Source organism: Amblyomma mixtum, chromosome 4, assembly GCF_055824585.1.
Source record: "Amblyomma mixtum isolate Tamu chromosome 4, ASM5582458v1, whole genome shotgun sequence".
Classification (NCBI taxonomy): domain Eukaryota; kingdom Metazoa; phylum Arthropoda; class Arachnida; order Ixodida; family Ixodidae; genus Amblyomma; species Amblyomma mixtum.
Window position 1 is genome coordinate 5933031 of NC_143015.1, and position 19892 is coordinate 5952922.

Here is a 19892-nt window from a genome sequence, read left to right on the forward strand (position 1 = left end):
GACAACTGCCCTAGATGGCAGTAAGGTTTTAAAAGTTTTTAGGTATGTGGATGATTTTTTAGTTCTTTTGAGCAACCACCACGCTATGACGACCCACGATATGGTGAATGAGGTTTTATTTCAGTTCAGGCAACATGGTAAAGGTCTAACTTTTACTCATGAAATGCCTTCGGGGGACTGCCTGCAGTTTTTAGATATCCACATTATCTTTTCGAACAATGGTGTGTGCTGGTTGCACCGTCCCAGAGCCCAAAAAGGTCTGTTGCCCTATAGTTCGGAGCACTCCAAAACTGTGAAGAGAGGGATTGCTGCTCTGTGTCTAGAGTCTGCCCTCATGAAATCGTGTCCTCACAGAGTGCAGGAAAGTTTTAATGATCAGGTCGGCAGGCTTTTATCTGCCGGGTTCCCCCGTGCGATCGTGGCGGCTGTGGCTGAGACGCTACTGCAAAAGATGAAAGGGAAAGCGCGGCAAAGGGCGAAAGGGAAAGCGCGGCAAAGGGCGAAAAGCAAAGCAAGACCAGTAGTCATGCCGTACGTGCACAAGGTGTCACACAACCTGAAGAAGGTGGAGGGAAAGTACAATGTGCCAATGGTGTTTACAGCACCGTCCAAACTGGAAAAGCTATGCCCCCGCATCACCAATCAAGGAACAAAGAAAAGTGGTTGTGACAAGAAGCACGCTAGGCCCTTTGCAGAATGCGCCGTCGGAGTTGTCTACGAAATACCACTGACTTGTGGAAAAACGTACGTAGGCCAGACTGGACGCTGCTTGAACGATCGCGTACGGGAACATGGGTTATCGTTAACAACGGGGGAGGGATCAAATTTGGCAAAGCATTGCCTGTCCTGCAGTCACTGTCGGCCACGGCTTAATGAGATCAGATGTCTGGGCAAAAGTCGAGATTCAATTGCACGTGAAGTGATGGAAGCGTATTTCATAAAGAAAAAAGGACAAGCATGTATCAGCGATTCTTCGGTTGCACTGTACAATAGTGAGGTAGCCTTTCTCGATAAGACGATGTAAGTTCAGACCTTGGTATGCTTTTGACTGCTACATTATGTATAATCTCGATGCGCATGCTAAAAGTGCATTCTATTTTTCTTCCTTTAAATATGTGCCTTGTATTTTGAATAAAATCAGTTGTAAGTTTGCGCTCGTCCCGTAACCTGTCTTGTGTGTGTGTGTTTCGCGCAACTGCCATGTCTGAAGGATTTATGTAATACCCCCGATACAAGGGGGCCTTTAAGGAAAATAAACTGAAATGAACTGCCTGTTTGGCCCCCATAAACCTTCTCGCAGATCATGCCGGTGCAGCACTTCACAAAGTGTTTCCCATGCGTTATTGCGAAGGCAGTACTACGCCAGGTGTAACCACTCGTCGCGTGGTCTGTGGACCCTCCTTTGCTGTCGCCTGGCAACCGCTTCCGCTGCGCTCCAACAGATGGCGCCGCGCCTAGCAAACCGAGTTACCCGAGATTACCCGAGTTACTCGGGTAAATTGGGAAGAGCGTCGCGCCAGCTGCGCGAGAGGTTGCTCGGGAAGAGCAACATGGGTCGCACAAAGCCTACGGGTGGCTGTGGTAGAAATAACAGCCACCTGCCAGTGCAGTGAGAAACCTCTTAACCGCTGCGCCGCTGCGCTGGGGGTGGTGTATGAGGACTCGCCGCCATCTATGAATGTTAAATAGAGAATGAAAAATTCTGCATACATGTGCATACATGTGACTCTGGAGCCTCAGACGAAATATGCATCGTGCAACCCCTCCAATCAAATGTCTGGTTTTTAAGAGCTTGATAAGGCCCATTCTCGAATATGGAAAAATTGTTTGGGACCCCCACACTGCATTCAATTGCTCTAAGCTGGAAAGAATTCAGCGTCTCGGTGCTAGGTTTATATTTAATAGGTACCGACATTCTGATTCCCCAACGTCTTTGTGTAAACGTGCTGATTTGGAAGCGCTCGATTTTAGAACCAAATGCGACAGGCTCACTTTTCTTTTTCAGATTATTAATCGCAGCTTGAAAATAAACCAATCAAATTACTTTGAAATTAAAACTGGTGAAATATCACGCCATCGTCACAGCTTGTACATACCAATGCCCACAGTCCGGAATGCTTGAAATTTAGTTTCTTCCTAAGAACAATTAAGGATTGGAATATGCTACCAAACTCTGTTGTCACCTCACAAACACTTAGGGAATTTTTAGATAAGCTGCATGATGTTGTATTGTCTACATGAAATATATGAGTGTTTTATTTTTTGTATAAGTGGTGAGCGCTTTATGTACCTAATTTTGTGCCCGTTTCAATGTTTGTGTTTTTGCTATTTTTATACCTCATTATCCACTCCTGTTATAGCCCGTGATCTGGGCTGACAGTATAAATAAATGAAATGAAATGAATCCACCGTCTACTGGTATCGCGTCGCGCTCTTAAGGCGGAGCTTAACTGCCCCCTCCAGTTGAAGAATGAACACCTGCTTTCGCACGTGTTCTTGGTATAACTACAATACCCCCCCCCCCCCCCCCCCATTTTTTTTACTGCAGCCTCTCTGCAGTTCCTCTTTCCATCGCTCGCTACGCGTGCGCAGATCTGTGCAAGCTTCCGTGGAGCCGGAGAGACGACAGGCACGACATGTCTATTTGCCACCTTTTTTACGTTGTGGACAACCTCAAACCTTACGTTGTGGACAACAGTTGTTCCGTTGTGGACAACGGAACAACTTCAGCTTTCGCATTTTTCTTCTTTCGCTCTGATGGCCGCTTAAACATGGCGCCCTTGACTTTATGTAGGAGGGCTTCAGCAACACCTGTGATTACCGAGCTTGGGAGCATGGGCTTTTTCGGCGCTACTGTTTTCCTTTCTCGAGTACAATGAACCATGAAGCACAAATAGAAGTTCTTCTAAACTATAAAAAAGAGAAATGGTTGGTGTAAGATACACCAAGCCACAGGCGACACAGCAAAGTTTCTTCACGGCGTGGTAGGCCGGATAGAAGGCGGAGCTTCAGATCTGAGTCCATGGATTTCAAAAGTGAATTCGAAAATTGGCCAAAATTTCACGCCGCAAGCGTGATGTCCCGCGCAACGTGATATTAACGTGAGAAAATCGTCGGGCGCGGACGATATCCCGAATGAATTTCTGAAAAGATATGTGGGGTGGACAGCGAAATATCTACTACTAACTTTTGAGAAGTCTCTTACTACGGGGTGTATTCCGCAAGATTGGAAGGTCGGTAAGGTAATACCACTACCGAAAGAGGGCGATCAAAAACTGGCTTGTAATTACAGACCAATCGCTTTGACGAGTACAGCTTGCAAGATATTAGAGCACACCATTCCTAGGCACATTCGACAATATTTGAGTTTGAGTTTGAGTTTATTAACATTTTAGTTCTCAGTACAGAAAACTAAGGGCCGGGGACAAAAGGTACAATACCTGTACCTGGCTGGGTCCCCTGACCCCACAACAAAGTTGGTAGCGATGCACTCCGAATAAACAAATCATAAACTAACGAAGAAAAACGAACAAAGCACTTTGAGCGAAAACAATTTAGCATGATATTTGAAATTGTGCACAACACTCGTGCCAACATTCAAACAAAATAAAAACTGTTTTAGCAAAACCTTGTGCAGAAACCATCAGAAAAATACAGAATCCATCAGGAGAGACACTTATAATCAATAATGTACAACAAATAAGTATGATAAACATAAATCAAATACAGTCCATTCCACTCAAAAGCAGTCACTCGAAAAGAAAGTACACATTATAGAAATTCACAAAAACCGTGAACCCAACTACAACCACACAATGAAAATTTCGCGCAAAAATCTTTTCAATGTATTAATAGAAGGATAATTGATAGCTTCAGCTAACACCGCGTTCTCGTTTAAAGCGTTGGGAATAAGGTATTTCATACTTTGTAATCCATAATTTGTTCGTAAACGTGGTGATATGTAATTTATTTTCCTGAAACAAAAGCTGTCATTTTTCATCAGATATGTATTATCAAAGCTGTGGGAATTTTGTTTCCTTTGGGTGTATATGTAGAGTGCAAGTTTGTATAAATAGAGCTGTTCAAGAAAAAAAATCCCATATTTCTTGAAAAAAGGCCTTGTGCTCTCATTATAATTTAAGCTTTCCAGAGCCCTAATTGCTTTCTTTTGCATGATTGTTAACGTTTGCAAGTTACCTCTAGTTGTTTTCCCCCAAATCAAAAGACAGTAAGTTAAGTGGGATTGGATGATTGCATAATATGTATTTAATCTGTACCTAGTTGGAATCAGGTTCTTCACCCTCCATAATGCTCCAACTACTTTCGACATTTTTAATTTCAAATGATTTACATGTTCATTCCAGCTCAGAAACTCTTCAAAGTGGACACCGAGGAATTTAATGGTTTTTGTTTGCTGCAAACTTTCAGTGTGGAAGGTGAGATTAATTTCGTAGTCAATAGGTGTGTTTCTTGCTCTGAATAGGATATATTTTGTTTTCTTGATGTTAAACTGCAAATCATTGCTAATAAGCCAGTTCGATAAGTTACATAGCCAAGTGTTGGCTGCTTCTTCTATTTCTTTCAATTTTGATCCGGAAAAAAAAGCATTTGTATTATCTGCATACAAGAGTATGTCTTGAGTGAAAGGAATATTTTCAATATCATTAATATAGAACAAAAAAAGAAGCGGACCTAAGATTAACCCTTGTGGTACACCCTTATTTATAGTTCTCAATTCGGACACATAATCACCCAGTTTAACGAACTGTTTTCGATTACTTAAGTAACTTTGAATTAAGTTATTGGCATGTCCCCGAATTCCATAAGCATTTAGTTTTTCGATTAGTATGCGATGGTTTACGGAATCAAACGCTTTCCTTAAGTCGAGGAAGATACCAACTGTAAAAAGCTTTTGTTCGATATTCTCGATTATCTTCTCTTTAATCTGAATTAGTGCTGTTTCAGTCGACTTATTTTTGCAAAAGCCAAACTGTTTGGGAGATATTAAATGAAAAGCAGTTGCATATGCAGCAAGTCGTTTATGTATAAGGCATTCCAATATTTTCGCAAAAACACTTAATAGCGATATGGGGCGGTAGTTGTTAAGATCGTCTTTTGAGCCGCCTTTATGTATCACTGTTACCCGTGCGATTTTAAGCTCATCTGGAAAAAGTCCACTGCGCAGGATACTATTGTATATATGTGCAAGCGGGGAGGCTAGAGTTGAGGCTACTGACTTGATTGGCAGTGCCTTAATATCGTCAGGACCTGGAGCACTATTGCTCTTTAAAGAATCAATAACTCGTTTGATCTCGCCTTCATCAGTAGGGTGTAAAAAAAGCGTGCCTTGTGTACAAGTATTAATGTAAGTGACTGGATCTAAATCTGATCTATCCCGCATCTGGTCTATCGCAACTGTCAAAAAATGTCTATTAAATCTTTCACAAAGTTCAACACCACACAGTGTTTCACCTTGCGTGTTTAACTCCGAGAGACAAGTGAATTCAGGTGTCATATTGGTGACTTTTGTAGACCTTCCAAAATTTTTGAGGTTGATCCGCGCTGTGAAATTTACGGTTGTAATACTCACGTTTAGCTTTCCTTAGTTCTGCATTAACTTTGTTGCGATATATTTTAAACTCCTTAGATTTTAACTCATCTTTGTGTTTCAGCCAGTCCTCAAACAATTTATTTCTTTGTTTTATCTTACCATACAGCGCGGGGCACATCCATGGCTTTCTAGCCCTTTTATGTTTTTTTCCAAAAATACACTGGGAATGCCTTTGAGTAGAGCTCTTTGATCTTAGAGTAGAATAGATTGAAACTAATATTTGAATCTTGCTCGTTAATAATCTGAGACCAGTCGACCTCCTGAACTAATTCTCTAAAAGCTTGCAAGGTATCATCATTAATCTTTCTCGTTTTAAGCTGTGTTTCATTAACTTTCTTAGAGGAAAGGTCTTCTACAATACAAAAAATAGCCAGGTGATCACTAATATCTGCCGCAAGGACCCCAGAAACAATTCGGCCCGAAACAAGATTAGTGAAGCAGATATCAATCAGAGTTTCCGATGTTGCAGTAACACGTGTGGCACTGCCTATACGATTTTGATAACCATAACAAAGCATCATAGTATAGAATTCATTTTGTGCACTACTAACGCTTTGCAGATCAATGTTATTATCCCCAACAACTATTCCAAATCGACCAGAAACTGACAACTGCGTTAATACTCCATCAAAGTATTCAAGGAAATCTTTTGTTTTGCCCGAAGGAGGTCTATATACCACAATAATAACGGTATCTCTGCATGCTGCTGTCAGTATTTCAAAATCATTGGTCATAACACAAAAGTAATCTAGTAAACTGCAATTTAAACCAACTTTTGTGTATAAAGAAACCCCACCACCTCTTTTTCCAGAGCGAAATAAACCCATGTGGTGGTATCCGTCAAAATGATAAACATCAGATTGATTCATATACCAAGTTTCCGTGAAGCAAAGTACATCGAATTCCCAAGAGAGCTCTTCTAGATACAATGCTAATTGGTCTCCCTTCTTTCGGAGACTGCGAGTGTTCAAGTGAAACAAAGATAGTGATCTACGCACCCAGGCATTCTTTAAGATGTCTTCCTTAAAGCTATTAGAATCACACATCCCTCCATTCATGGTGTGAGATCAAGCGACACAACGTGTACATGGAATGAAAAACATGTCATCGGTACAGCCGTTTAACTGCCCGGCGAGGAATTACCATCTTCTTGCACTCCAGAATTATCACTTGATTGTGCGATAGGCGAGCTCGGTGTCATACGATCCACATCGGCCACCGACTTGATATGCAAGACTGTGGTTGCCTCGGCTCGACGGGCCAAAACCTTTCCATTGCTTGACCACACAAATTTCCATCCCACATCTTTTTTGCGGGAGTTAGCAGCCCCGAGTAGCTGCTTGTTTTTCCGCGTCAAGTGTTCATTTATGTACACCGGTTTAGCTGTTCCTTCGAAACCGAGCTTTTCAGTCGTTAGCCGTGTCTTCCTTGCTTTGGCCAAAAGCGCATTACGCTTAGTTCTGCGCGTGAAACGGACAATTATGTTCTTTGCCCTTGAGTTTGGTACATCAACTTTGTGACAGATATCAATGTCATTGTCATCGATTACCTCATCCAGCTGTTCACCAATTTGCTTGACGACTGATATCTCATCACAACTCCCAGGCAAACCCTTGATTTCCAGATTATTGAGCCGGTTATACTGCTCAGTTTCATCCAGCTTATCCCGCAGTTGTTTGTTTTCTTGTTCAAGCATCTGGTTTTTCTCAAGAAGCTTTCTAATTTCCAGCTTCAGCTCTTTCATATCTTTTTGAATTCCTGTGACACCGTCACACGCATCCGAGCAAACCTTCACGCCTTCCTTCAGAGACCGCATCTCAGCTCGCATCTCTCTTCGAAATTCATCCAGTTGTTTAGCAAAGTCTTTACCATCTTTTGTCATCACTGCAACAGTTGGCGCTCAAATAGCAAATATAGCACAATATCACTTGCTGTGATAACAACACAATATATCCATTTCAACACGGATTTCAACGGGGTCTATCAACAGTAACCCAATTGATGGAAGCAATGCATGATTTTTGTGAGATTGCTGATCGTAAGGGACAGATAGACATTATATTTCTAGATTTTATGAAGGCTTTCGACAAAGTAAACCACCGTCTGTCTAACATGGAAACGGTGGTATCTCATGTGACCGAATTGGCTAAAAGGCTTCAGGAGTCTGAGAAAGAACTTTCTAGTTTGCGTGCAAGCATGGATAACATGTTGAGAAAGATCGACGACCTCGAGAATCGGTCTCGTCGAAACAATGTTGTCACTCACGGTATTCGTGAGGTTCCAGATGAAACGTACGAACAGCTAAAAACGAGTGTAGTAAGCGGTGTTTTTCATGAAAAACTGGGCGTTTCTGTGGCGAGCACCGAACGTATTCATAGGATAGGACGACTAAGCACAGAGCGTCCCAGGCCTGTAATTGTGCGTTTTGGCAACTACAATGAAAAGGTAGAAGTACTAAAAAATACCAAGAAGTTGAAGGATACAAATCTTTCCGTTCACGAAGATTTCTCAAGTATCGTCAGGAACAGAAGGCAAAACCTTTGGAAGAGTGCTGCAGATAGCCGAAAGAACGGACAAAAAGTGGCTTTAATTTTTGACAAGCTGAAAATAGATGGTGTCATGTATGCTTGGAATGACGTTACAAGCGAACGTTATCAGGTTTATCAGCAGCTATCAAATGCTTCCACGTCTGCCCGAGAGAGTGCTTCTACGCCTACCCGGGGGAGTGCTTCCCCATCTGTTCAAGACTGACAGACAAGCGGAAATGAATTTCATATACTAAACATAAATGCACGCAGTCTTGTTAATAAGGTAGAGGAGCTGGAGCACGTTTTATTAGAACACCAACCTGATGTCGCAGTTGTCACGGAAACTTGGCTTCACCCTGATATTTTGGATACGGAGATATGCCCCCCTGGGTATGGCGTTATCAGATTTGACCGCAGCAGCCGAGGGGGAGGCGTAGCTATTTTCATTGACAATACGATACAGCACACGGTTATTTCAGGCCCTCATAACATCGAATCCGCTTTTTGCCGAGTCTATCGCGGAACACATGAAATTTTATTTGGCGCTGTGCATCGTCCTCCGGGCGCAACTTCAGACGTCATTGATGCATTGAACGACTTTTTACACCATTTGCGAATTCAAAACAAAAACGCGATAATCGAGGGGGATTTTAACGTTGCGGATGTGAAATGGTATGAAATGATTCCGGGGCAACGTGAACGAGAGGCAGCGCTCGGTCTTCTAGATTTGTGCTTTTCTCATGGGCTTCAGCAGGTAGTACGAGAGTACACAAGAGTACAGGGTAACAGCAAATCAGTTTTAGACCTTCTTTTTCTAACTCAAGGTCTTTCGTCACAGCCGATCGAGGTAGAAGTGTTACCTGGTCTTTCCGATCATTGTTTAGTTAGTATGAAATTGTCCTTTGCTTCTTTTCGAAAGAAGACGATTGAAGTGTCATCTTATAGAGATTTTAACAGGGCAGACGACACCGCCGTACTTGACGAGCTATATTACTGCTTTGGCCCATTTGAAGAGCTAAGTTGTAACGAATCAGTGACTGTTAATGAACTATGGTTAGAATTCAAATCTTTAGTCCATAGGTGCATAACTCGTTATGTGCCACTGGTCACAAAAAAGAAACGTGCGTGCAGTCCGTGGATAACAAGGAACATTATTCAACTAAAAAGAAAAATCAGCAGGCGTAGGAAAAAGTACCGACGCACACTCGATCCGGCTGCGTTGAGTGACATGCTAGCTCTAAGTAGTAATATGAGGTCACACATAAAAGAATCTAAATTTAAGTTTTATAACGTCACATTGGAAAAATTTCTACGAGAATCACCTCAAAGGTTTTGGAGACACTTGGCAGTACCAAAGAAAAAAGTCGCGGAGATAAGCTCAGAGAGCGGACCTATAAGTGATAAGACTGAAATGTGCGATCTTTTCAATAGACACTTCGCAAGTGTTTTCAATGAAGACGATAACAAGCCAGCGGATACTAGGTTCGCTGCTGAAACACGCGCAATTGACGACATAAGCTTATCGATAGAAGGCGTACTGAATTTATTGTTGAGCCTAAAAACATCAAAATCAATGGGCCCCGATGATATTCCTAATCTGTTTTTGAAGCGATACGCAGAATGGTCAGCTAGATACCTCGTACTAGTGTTTAGGAAGTCACTATCAACAAGCACGGTTCCCGATGATTGGAAAACTAGCAAAATAATTCCTATTCTCAAGACTGGAGATTCAAAAACGGTCAGTAATTATCGTCCCATCGCACTAACGTCAACCTGTTGTAAGCTCCTAGAGCACATTGTCTCAAAGCACATTCGACAATACTTAACAGATATTGAATTCTTGAATAGGTGTCAGCATGGTTTTCGACAGGGCATGTCGACGGTTACACAATTGATAGAAACTTTGCACGATTTTAGCGAAATCATTGACCAGAAAGGGCAAATTGACATAATATTCCTAGACTTTAGGAAAGCCTTCGATCAGGTAAATCATAGAAAACTTTTAAGCAAATTTCAATCAGTACTCAAAAACTCAAATATAGTTCGTTGGCTGGAAAGTTTTCTTGTGGGCCGCAGGCAATTTGTAAGTATTGACGGGAGCGCATCCCAAGTGTGTGACGTGACATCGGGAGTACCACAAGGCTCGGTACTCGGACCGTTATTGTTTCTTGTTTACATAAACGACCTCATTGAAGATTCAGAAATCAAGGCCAGATTATTTGCAGACGATTGCATTATTTATACTAATGTTAATTCAGTTGAAGATCAAGTTAAGCTTAATGGTTACCTGCTCAACATTAGCGAATGGTGTAGAAAGTGGCAAATGTCTTTAAACCCCAGTAAAACAGTATGTATGACAATCACACACAAACATCAGCCACTCGAATTTGACTACTCATTACAAGAAAACAAACTTAATCGAGTAACAGAATATACATACCTGGGAGTGACAATTACTTCAGACCTGCTTTGGAACACTCACGTACATAACATTGTTGCTAAAGCAAATAAAACATTAGGATTCATTAGGCGGTCACTTAAGCATGCTACACAGGATAGTAAACTTACGGCTTATAAGATGCTCGTACGCCCGATAATGGAATATGCGTGTGAGGTGTGGGATCCCTACACTCAAACACTTGCAGCTGAACCGGAGCGAGTGCAGCGACGTGCACTTCGCTTTATCTATTCTCGCTTCCGACGACAAGATCAGGTAACCCCACTTTACACTTTAGCGAACTTGCGCCCTCTTCAATGTCGCCTCTCAATGTGATGACGCATGAATACGTAGTGCGCGGGCCGCGGGCGAACGGTCCGTCTTGTGAATCGGCCTTAACGGGGCCGAGCCGTGCAACGACACGGTAAGGGCCGCGGTATCGGGGCAAGAGCTTCGCGGCACGGCCAGTCGCGCGGATGGTGCGGCGAACGAGGAGTCTGAGTCTGAGTCCTGTGTCTGCGTCCTGTGTCTGAGTCTCTGTGCCTTTCTCTGCGCGGGCCCGTCGTCCCGTAACAATATATAGCAACGCCACGGCCGCGTTTACCAAACCGATTGATAAAAAAGTTTCCATGCCCTTTCAGGCAAAGCATATTACAGTGCTCATAGTACCAAGTTTATTTCTATCATTCTCTTTTTGAGACCCATGCATTCACTAGATGAGCCTTTATTCATGCTCAAGCTCTGAGCCTTCGTGGCGGAGTGGTAGCGTCTCCGTTTCAAATTGCAATGGCCCTGGTTCGATTCCCAGCCTCGACCCACTGTATTTTTAACAGAGCAAACTTCTCGGCGCCGCTGCCGCGCGGCGCGCCGATGGTGCTGCCATCTGGCGGACCGCGGCTGAAGCAACGCTATTCAAGGTCAAACGTGGCTACCAATCAAACGTGAGCTACGCGACGAGCTGAAACCTGGCGTAGTATTACTTTCGTAATAAAACAACCCGTGGATCACAAGGGACGTAATTCACGCACAACGGCAAGTCAAGCGGCTCCGTAGATCAATTAAAAAAAAGGGGCGAAATGCCACCAAATCATTGAAACTAACCAGTGCAGTCGCAAGGCTAAATGAAATATCAAAGCATGCAAAGGAACAGTACTTTAACGTGACCTTCCCTCTATACATCTCAGGAATAATTCCCATAGATTCTGGAAAAATTTTCGCAAAGATAATACAGCCACATCCAACCTGTCCATGGAGGAAAAACAGATGAAAGCCAACATGCACGACGACTTTTTCTAATCTGTTTTTACAAAAGGTCACGGCATTCTCCCTGACAGTTTCTGCGCATCTACGCCATGTATCGGTCCTCTCCACATAACAGATGATGGTGTTCTTAACTTGCTGCTAAACTTAGACCAAAAAAACCAGTGGTCCAGACGACACCCCAAATCAGTTCCTTAAACGATATGCGGAATGGTGCGCTGTAGTCATTCCATGATTAGAGCGCAACGAACCGGACAAGAAGGACACATGCAGAGACACATCACAACGCTGACTTACAACTGAAATCTTTATTAGCTGCCAGCCGGATTAAATACCTAAATGGTGCCAAAAATGGAAAGAAATGGGCACAAGTCATGCAGCGGGAACACAAAATTTAAAAAAATTCAAAAAATAACAATATTAAAAACAAAATAAAACACATCGTGTCAACATTCACATTCGAGGTAGCGTTTTTCTTTTCCTGACAGCCTAAATACCTCGATATCATTTTCCGTAAATCTTTATCAACTTCGAAGCTGCCCGACGATTGAAAGAAAGCAAAGGTTCTACCCATTCATAAATTCGGAGATACAAACTCACCCTCTAGCTATCGACCCATTTCACTTACCAGTACGTCATGCAAAATCATGGAGCATATTAAAGCAAAACACTTAAAGGTGCACTGAAGAGTAATATGAACTCGTCTTTTTGCCGCGGGAACTCGATCCACACGTTCCGAGTATTCTTTTCGTCTTTTTTGGCTGGTTGTCTCCCTTGATTTGGCATTACAGTCACCAGGAAAAAACAGCTACAAAATACAGTATCAATGAATCAACGCTTTCAAGGGTCTCTTAACATAAATACCTAGGGTTAACATTAACTTCTGACCTAAGATGGGACGCGCATATCGCCAATGTTAGCTCTGCTGCCTTGCGAAAGCTGTTCTTCCTTAGAAGATGGTTACGTTTGGCCCCTCAAGATACCAACCTTCTTGCCTACACTACCCTCGTAAGGCCAATCTTAGAATACGCAAGCGCTGTTTGGTTCCCGCAATCAATTACTAACATCACTCGGCTTGATAGAGTGCAACGAAAAGTGTAAGATTAATTCGTAACAAATACATTGAAGAAGGATGGAAAGCTGGGCGAGTTTGTAATAATTCATCATGGGGGTACAGCGCGAAGAAGACGAAGGACGAAGGAAGAAAACTACGCAGACGTGCGCTGACTCGAAACTAACTTTTTTATTGAAAGGACCAAACATATATACACATATTGCGTATATATGTTTGCTCCTTTATATACACAATATGTGTATATATGTTTGGTCTTTTCAATAAAAAAGTTAGTTTCGAGTCAGCGCCCGTCTGTGTAGTCTTCTTCCTTCGTCTTCTTCACGCTGTACCCCCCATGATAAATAACAAATACAAACCCTCTGACTCCCCTACTGGTCTTGCCGCATCATCATTATCTAGGGCAAAAGAATCCGGCCTGAAGTTTTTATATCAATTATTACACAACAGCTACAGTATAGATATGCCTAAATATGCATCCTTCTCACAGTCACGGCAATCCGGGCCAATCAGCGCCCGTCTGTGTAGTCTTCTTCCTTCGTCTTCTTCACGCTGTACCCCCCATGATGAATAACAAATACAAACCCTCTGACTCCCCTACTGGTCTTGCCGCATCATCATTATCTAGGGCAAAAGAATCCGGCCTGAAGTTTTTATATCAATTATTACACAACAGCTACAGTATAGATATGCCTAAATATGCATCCTTCTCACAGTCACGGCAATCCGGGCCAATCAGCGCCCGTCTGTGTAGTCTTCTTCCTTCGTCTTCTTCACGCTGTACCCCCCATGATGAATAACAAATACAAACCCTCTGACTCCCCTACTGGTCTTGCCGCATCATCATTATCTAGGGCAAAAGAATCCGGCCTGAAGTTTTTATATCAATTATTACACAACAGCTACAGTATAGATATGCCTAAATATGCATCCTTCTCACAGTCACGGCAATCCGGGCCAATCAGCGCCCGTCTGTGTAGTCTTCTTCCTTCGTCTTCTTCACGCTGTACCCCCCATGATAAATAACAAATACAAACCCTCTGACTCCCCTACTGGTCTTGCCGCATCATCATTATCTAGGGCAAAAGAATCCGGCCTGAAGTTTTTATATCAATTATTACACAACAGCTACAGTATAGATATGCCTAAATATGCATCCTTCTCACAGTCACGGCAATCCGGGCCAATCAGCGCCCGTCTGTGTAGTCTTCTTCCTTCGTCTTCTTCACGCTGTACCCCCCATGATGAATAACAAATACAAACCCTCTGACTCCCCTACTGGTCTTGCCGCATCATCATTATCTAGGGCAAAAGAATCCGGCCTGAAGTTTTTATATCAATTATTACACAACAGCTACAGTATAGATATGCCTAAATATGCATCCTTCTCACAGTCACGGCAATCCGGGCCAATCAGCGCCCGTCTGTGTAGTCTTCTTCCTTCGTCTTCTTCACGCTGTACCCCCCATGATGAATAACAAATACAAACCCTCTGACTCCCCTACTGGTCTTGCCGCATCATCATTATCTAGGGCAAAAGAATCCGGCCTGAAGTTTTTATATCAATTATTACACAACAGCTACAGTATAGATATGCCTAAATATGCATCCTTCTCACAGTCACGGCAATCCGGGCCAATCAGCGCCCGTCTGTGTAGTCTTCTTCCTTCGTCTTCTTCACGCTGTACCCCCCATGATGAATAACAAATACAAACCCTCTGACTCCCCTACTGGTCTTGCCGCATCATCATTATCTAGGGCAAAAGAATCCGGCCTGAAGTTTTTATATCAATTATTACACAACAGCTACAGTATAGATATGCCTAAATATGCATCCTTCTCACAGTCACGGCAATCCGGGCCAATCAGCGCCCGTCTGTGTAGTCTTCTTCCTTCGTCTTCTTCACGCTGTACCCCCCATGATGAATAACAAATACAAACCCTCTGACTCCCCTACTGGTCTTGCCGCATCATCATTATCTAGGGCAAAAGAATCCGGCCTGAAGTTTTTATATCAATTATTACACAACAGCTACAGTATAGATATGCCTAAATATGCATCCTTCTCACAGTCACGGCAATCCGGGCCAATCAGCGCCCGTCTGTGTAGTCTTCTTCCTTCGTCTTCTTCACGCTGTACCCCCCATGATGAATAACAAATACAAACCCTCTGACTCCCCTACTGGTCTTGCCGCATCATCATTATCTAGGGCAAAAGAATCCGGCCTGAAGTTTTTATATCAATTATTACACAACAGCTACAGTATAGATATGCCTAAATATGCATCCTTCTCACAGTCACGGCAATCCGGGCCAAGCATGCGCACACACAGACTAAATACCCATGCCAACCGAACAAACTCATGATTTTTTCTTTTCTTTAGCTATCAGCGAATTCAATCAACTCGATCCATCGATTGCCATATCGGATTCACTATCTTCATTTTCCTCAAGATTATTAGAATGTAACAAGAATCAGTGAAGTGCCGAGAGTCCTACATTTTACTAGATGACTGCCCAACAATTACTTATTGACATCTCTTGATCTGTTATTTTTCAGCATGGATGCATACCTACTGCCACCCGTTACCTTCTTTTTCACTTTCTTCTAGTTCGTATTGTTAAATACTTCGAACACTAGCATGCCTGCTGCATGATCGACTGCTGCTGTACTAGTTTTCTTTTTTGTTACAGCTCTGAATCTTCAAGGTATTCTTTGATAACCTGCCTACTTATATTTATCGAACACTTATTGTAAGAGCTCTCTTTTTTTTTGTTCATCTGCTTGTAATTTCTCTCTATTGTTTTGAACTTTGTATTGTACTGATTGCCCACCTGCTACGGTCTCTTACTGAGACTGGCAGTATTGTAAATAACTAAATAAATAAATAAATAAATCCAGGATAGCGTGAAATTTTAGTTACAACTACTGAGTAGTGCTGGTTTTCCTCGTGAGATGGTCATTTCGGTGACAGAAGCCCTTGCCAAGGAAGCCCGATGCCCACCGAAGCACTGCCTAAGTGAAGAACCGCAACGCCGGAGACCCGTGGCTCTGCTGTACTTCCACCAAATTTCCCATCGCCTCAAAAAAGTGGCCATGAAATGTGATGTCCCTGTGGTCCTCACGGCGCCCAAAAAGCTTTCAAACATGTGCAATTTGGTGCAGAAAAATGGAAAAAAGAATGAGTGCCGCACTAAGCACGTAGACAGGTTCGTTCCCCGCAAAACTGGGGTGGTGCACCAAGTACCCCTCACATGTGGGAATTGTTACTTAGGGCAAACTGGACGTTGCCTAAATGTTAGACTTCAGGAGCACCGCGCAGCCGTTGAATCATTGGCGGGGGTCAGCGAACTGGTCAAACATTGTCGCCATTGTCGTAACTGCACGCCCAGGTTCCGCGACACAATTTAAAAAAAAAATTCTGCGCCCGTGTCGTGCCTTCTTGTTCTGTGTCTTCGTTTCTTTTTTTGCGCAGTTTTCAGTATGAATTCCTACCAACTAGCCCAGTTTACCGTTCTTATTAAAATTAGCGACCCAGTTTAGCAGGGAAAGTTTTGAAGCCTACTGCATAAAAAAATAGATGACCGTCGCATAAGCACCACTTCGGTATCCTTATCCAAGAAAGGATTCAACTATCTAGATGCTAACTTGTGCCACGCGCGCCCACGTTCCTGTAAATGTGATGGTGTCTGCTGTTGTTCAGGTGTGATTACGAATCATGTATAAATGTGGTTTTCCTTGCAGTAAACCCTAGTTGAAGTTCCGCGTTTTGTCCTGCGCTTTCCTCTCTTCGTCCCTCGTCGTTTTGAGCGGTAGCAAATGCACTCCATTGTCAACCACCAAGTAGCCCACCTTCACCTGTTACATGTGCCGATTAGAACGCTGGGTCTAAAATTTAATATCCAGTAAACCAAAGTATTGTTCACCAGTTTTGGAAGAGAACAGCAGTTTACAATTATTATTGAGGTATTGGAAGTGGTAAGGTTATGCGTCTACTTAGGGCAGGCAGTGACAGCATATCCGGATGACAAGTGTGAAATAACTAGAAGGTAAGAATGCGGTGACAAGTTTTCTCAGTTCAGTAATGCAGTTCACCAATATCCTTTCAAGAGAAAAGTGTACAACAGCTGTACCTTGCGGGGCTGAACTATGGGGCAGAAACGTGGAGGCTTACGAAAAGGGTACAGTTGAGAACCCAGAGAGCTATTGAAAGACAAATGGTAACTGTAGCGTTAAGAGAAAGGAAGAGGTCAGAGCGGGAGAGGAGACAAACGCGGGTCGATGACATCCTAGTCGGAATGAAGAGGAAGAAATGGGCTTGGGCAGGGCAAGTAATGCGAAGGCAAGATAACCGATGGTCCTTAAGGGTAACGATGTGGGTGCCAAGAGAACGTAATTGTAGCAGGCGGCGACAGAATGTTAGGTGGCTGGATGAGATAAGGGAGTTCGTGTGGATACGGTGGTCGCAGCTAACGCAGGATAGGCCTAAAATTAGAGACATTGAAGAGGCGTTTATACTACAGAAGGTGTAATGAGGCTGATGATGATAGCATGGTTTCACATAACATATTTTATAAAGGAGGGACCCTTGAACTCAGTACAGGAGTTTTGTGGTGGGTATTTAAACAAACGAGGTGCATAGATCGGTGAATGAAGGAGAAAAAGGGCAAAGAAAAAGTAACAACAATAAAAAGACAACTAAACAGTGCCTATAAGTTGGTAGAGTTAGTCTAATCGAATCGCTGTTCAGATAGTTCTTGAAATGTTTGCGTGAACGCAGCGGCGTATCAGAACGTCCCGCTATTTTTTCGAGTGGGTGTTCTGCTGAAGTTGTGGGCGATATGAATCGTAGTGCTTGTACTACTATTTCATGTGCAAGAGCTTTATGAGGTTCAGCTGACAACGCAACGAAGTAGTTTACATGACAAGGCTATCACAGGCGAAGTGACCAGGTGTTGGCTAGCAAACTCTCAAGTCACAGCGGGTGGTTGTACTCACATTTTAGTCGCCGGAGTGCTGCGCCTTGGTCGTAACGGTGCCGACCAAACGTGCGATGAGCTGAGTGCCGATAGCCGGCCGCACCGCTTCTTCCGCGAACGGGGGCGCACTTCGGCGGTCCGTGAGGAGAGGCGGACCGGTCCATCCAGTGTGTCTCCTCGCCACCAGAGCGGGGAGCCCACAAGTGCGCGCTCCTCCCGGGCAACGATGCGCGCGAGCAGCGTCACCTGTTGCCGCATATGGGCAGAGAGTGCTCAGGTTAGCGCGCTTTCCAAGGCGAAGCTTGCGACGGGCAAAGCAGAGCACGGAAGGCCGCACACTTGCATTGCCGAATTCTGCTCTTACACTGCAGTACTCGGCGTTTAACCACCATATTGACAAAAGTGGCTTTTACTTATCTTTACTTAAGAAAAACCAGCCAAAAAGACGGGGACAAAGGAGAGACGAGGCACACACAACGACTGGACTATCAACTGTGCTTTATTGAAAAACAGCCAGTCTCCCAGGAAACCCAACAGAGCATGCGCAGCTCAACGGCACCGCAAAACCAGCACAGCTGGTTTTTCTAACCAAGATTTCAACTCTTCTGCATTACTTATCTTTGCCCTTGTTGCGTTAAACAGCGCCGTAATGTGCTGCAGAAGCCAACCTACTACACAAACGGGACGTTTTCAGGAACTGTTCTCCTCGAAAAGGTAGCTCCGAAGCTTATTTATCGGTTGCTTACTTATCGGTGAGGTAGCTTACTTATCCTGTCAGGGCGTCAGGCAGGGAGAAACGATTTCGCCGCTGCTATCCACCGCCTTTTTACTGGAAGTATTTCGAGGCCTGAATTGGGAACAGTTGGGGATAAGAGTTAATGAAGAATACCTAAATGATCTCGGTTTCGCTGATGATATTGCCTTGCTGGGTCACTCAGGAGATGAAATGCGAAGCACGATCAATGATTTGGACAGGCAGAGCAGAAAAGTGGAGCTAAAAATTAACATGCAGAATACCTAAGTAATGTTTAAGAGTCTCGCATCGAATAGCAGTTCGGAATTAGTAGCGAGGTGATGGAAGTGGTGGGAAAATACGGCAACTTAGGACAGCTAGTGACCGGTGATCCTGATCATGAGAGGGAAATTACAAGAATAAGAATGGGGCTGAGCACATATTGCAGCAACAGAGACAAGAGAGAAGACGGGACAGGCGCTGACTAGCAACTGAAGGTTCATTGAAAAGGAACGCATAAACTATACTCTCTTAACAACCAGGAGCACGCATGAGCTCGGCCAACAACACCGATATGTCAACTTAAGTCATGGTGGCCAACTTATTTAAATAGTTTGCCGTCATGAACGAGGACTGACGGGGTGCCCACGCATGTTTCGCGGTTTGGCGAATATGAAATGCTTCGCTGCTGTCGTTAGTTAGCCTATCGATGTGATTTTACAAAACCGTAGATCGTGAAAAAGTGGAGTACATGCTTCTGCAGCAGGCGTGCGGGTGTTTCTCGTCTTTTCGCGCTGCGTTGCCACCATGAAAATTTACCAACTAGCCCAGTTGAACGTCTTGCTAAATTATTTGTAGTGCAAGGCTAGGTCTGAGCCCCTTTCAAAGAGGTGTTGTGTTCACGTAAACGGGAATTCAGGCAGCTTCCTGTCTGGCCTATATAGATCTTGCCGCACGTGAAGGGAACACTATACACCACACCCTTGGCACGAGGGACGAACTTTAAGTCATGATTTACTTTACATGCTTTCGTTGTTTTTCCTCTTTTGTCTTTTTTGTTTTTCTTCTCTGGTTTTCCTATGAACCATGGCGCAAATTTTTCCCAGCTTATTAGGTGCTGAAAAAAGTGCGTCTACACCATGTCTGCGGCCTACCTGCTTTAAACGGTGGGAAAACTAGTGAACGTGGGGCAAGATAGCAAATTTCTTTTTGCCTGACATGAAGGTTCTGGCGTCTAGTGCATACAAGATTACTTGATTTTTTTAAAGTAT

General features: G+C 43.5%; 1 protein-coding gene across 1 annotated transcript in view; it reads right to left on the minus strand.

The window, feature by feature from the left end:
- The window catches only part of LOC149345543 (inactive CLIP domain-containing serine protease A3-like), a 356905-nt gene extending 338843 nt beyond the window's left edge, over positions 1-18062 (minus strand). Inside the window, exon 1 of the mRNA XM_089585243.1 lies at positions 17908-18062. Within this exon, the coding sequence (XP_089441369.1) occupies positions 17908-17909 (2 nt within the window). The 5' untranslated portion in view covers positions 17910-18062. The remainder of the gene's footprint in view (positions 1-17907) is intronic.
- Positions 18063-19892: the final 1830 nt, after the last annotated feature.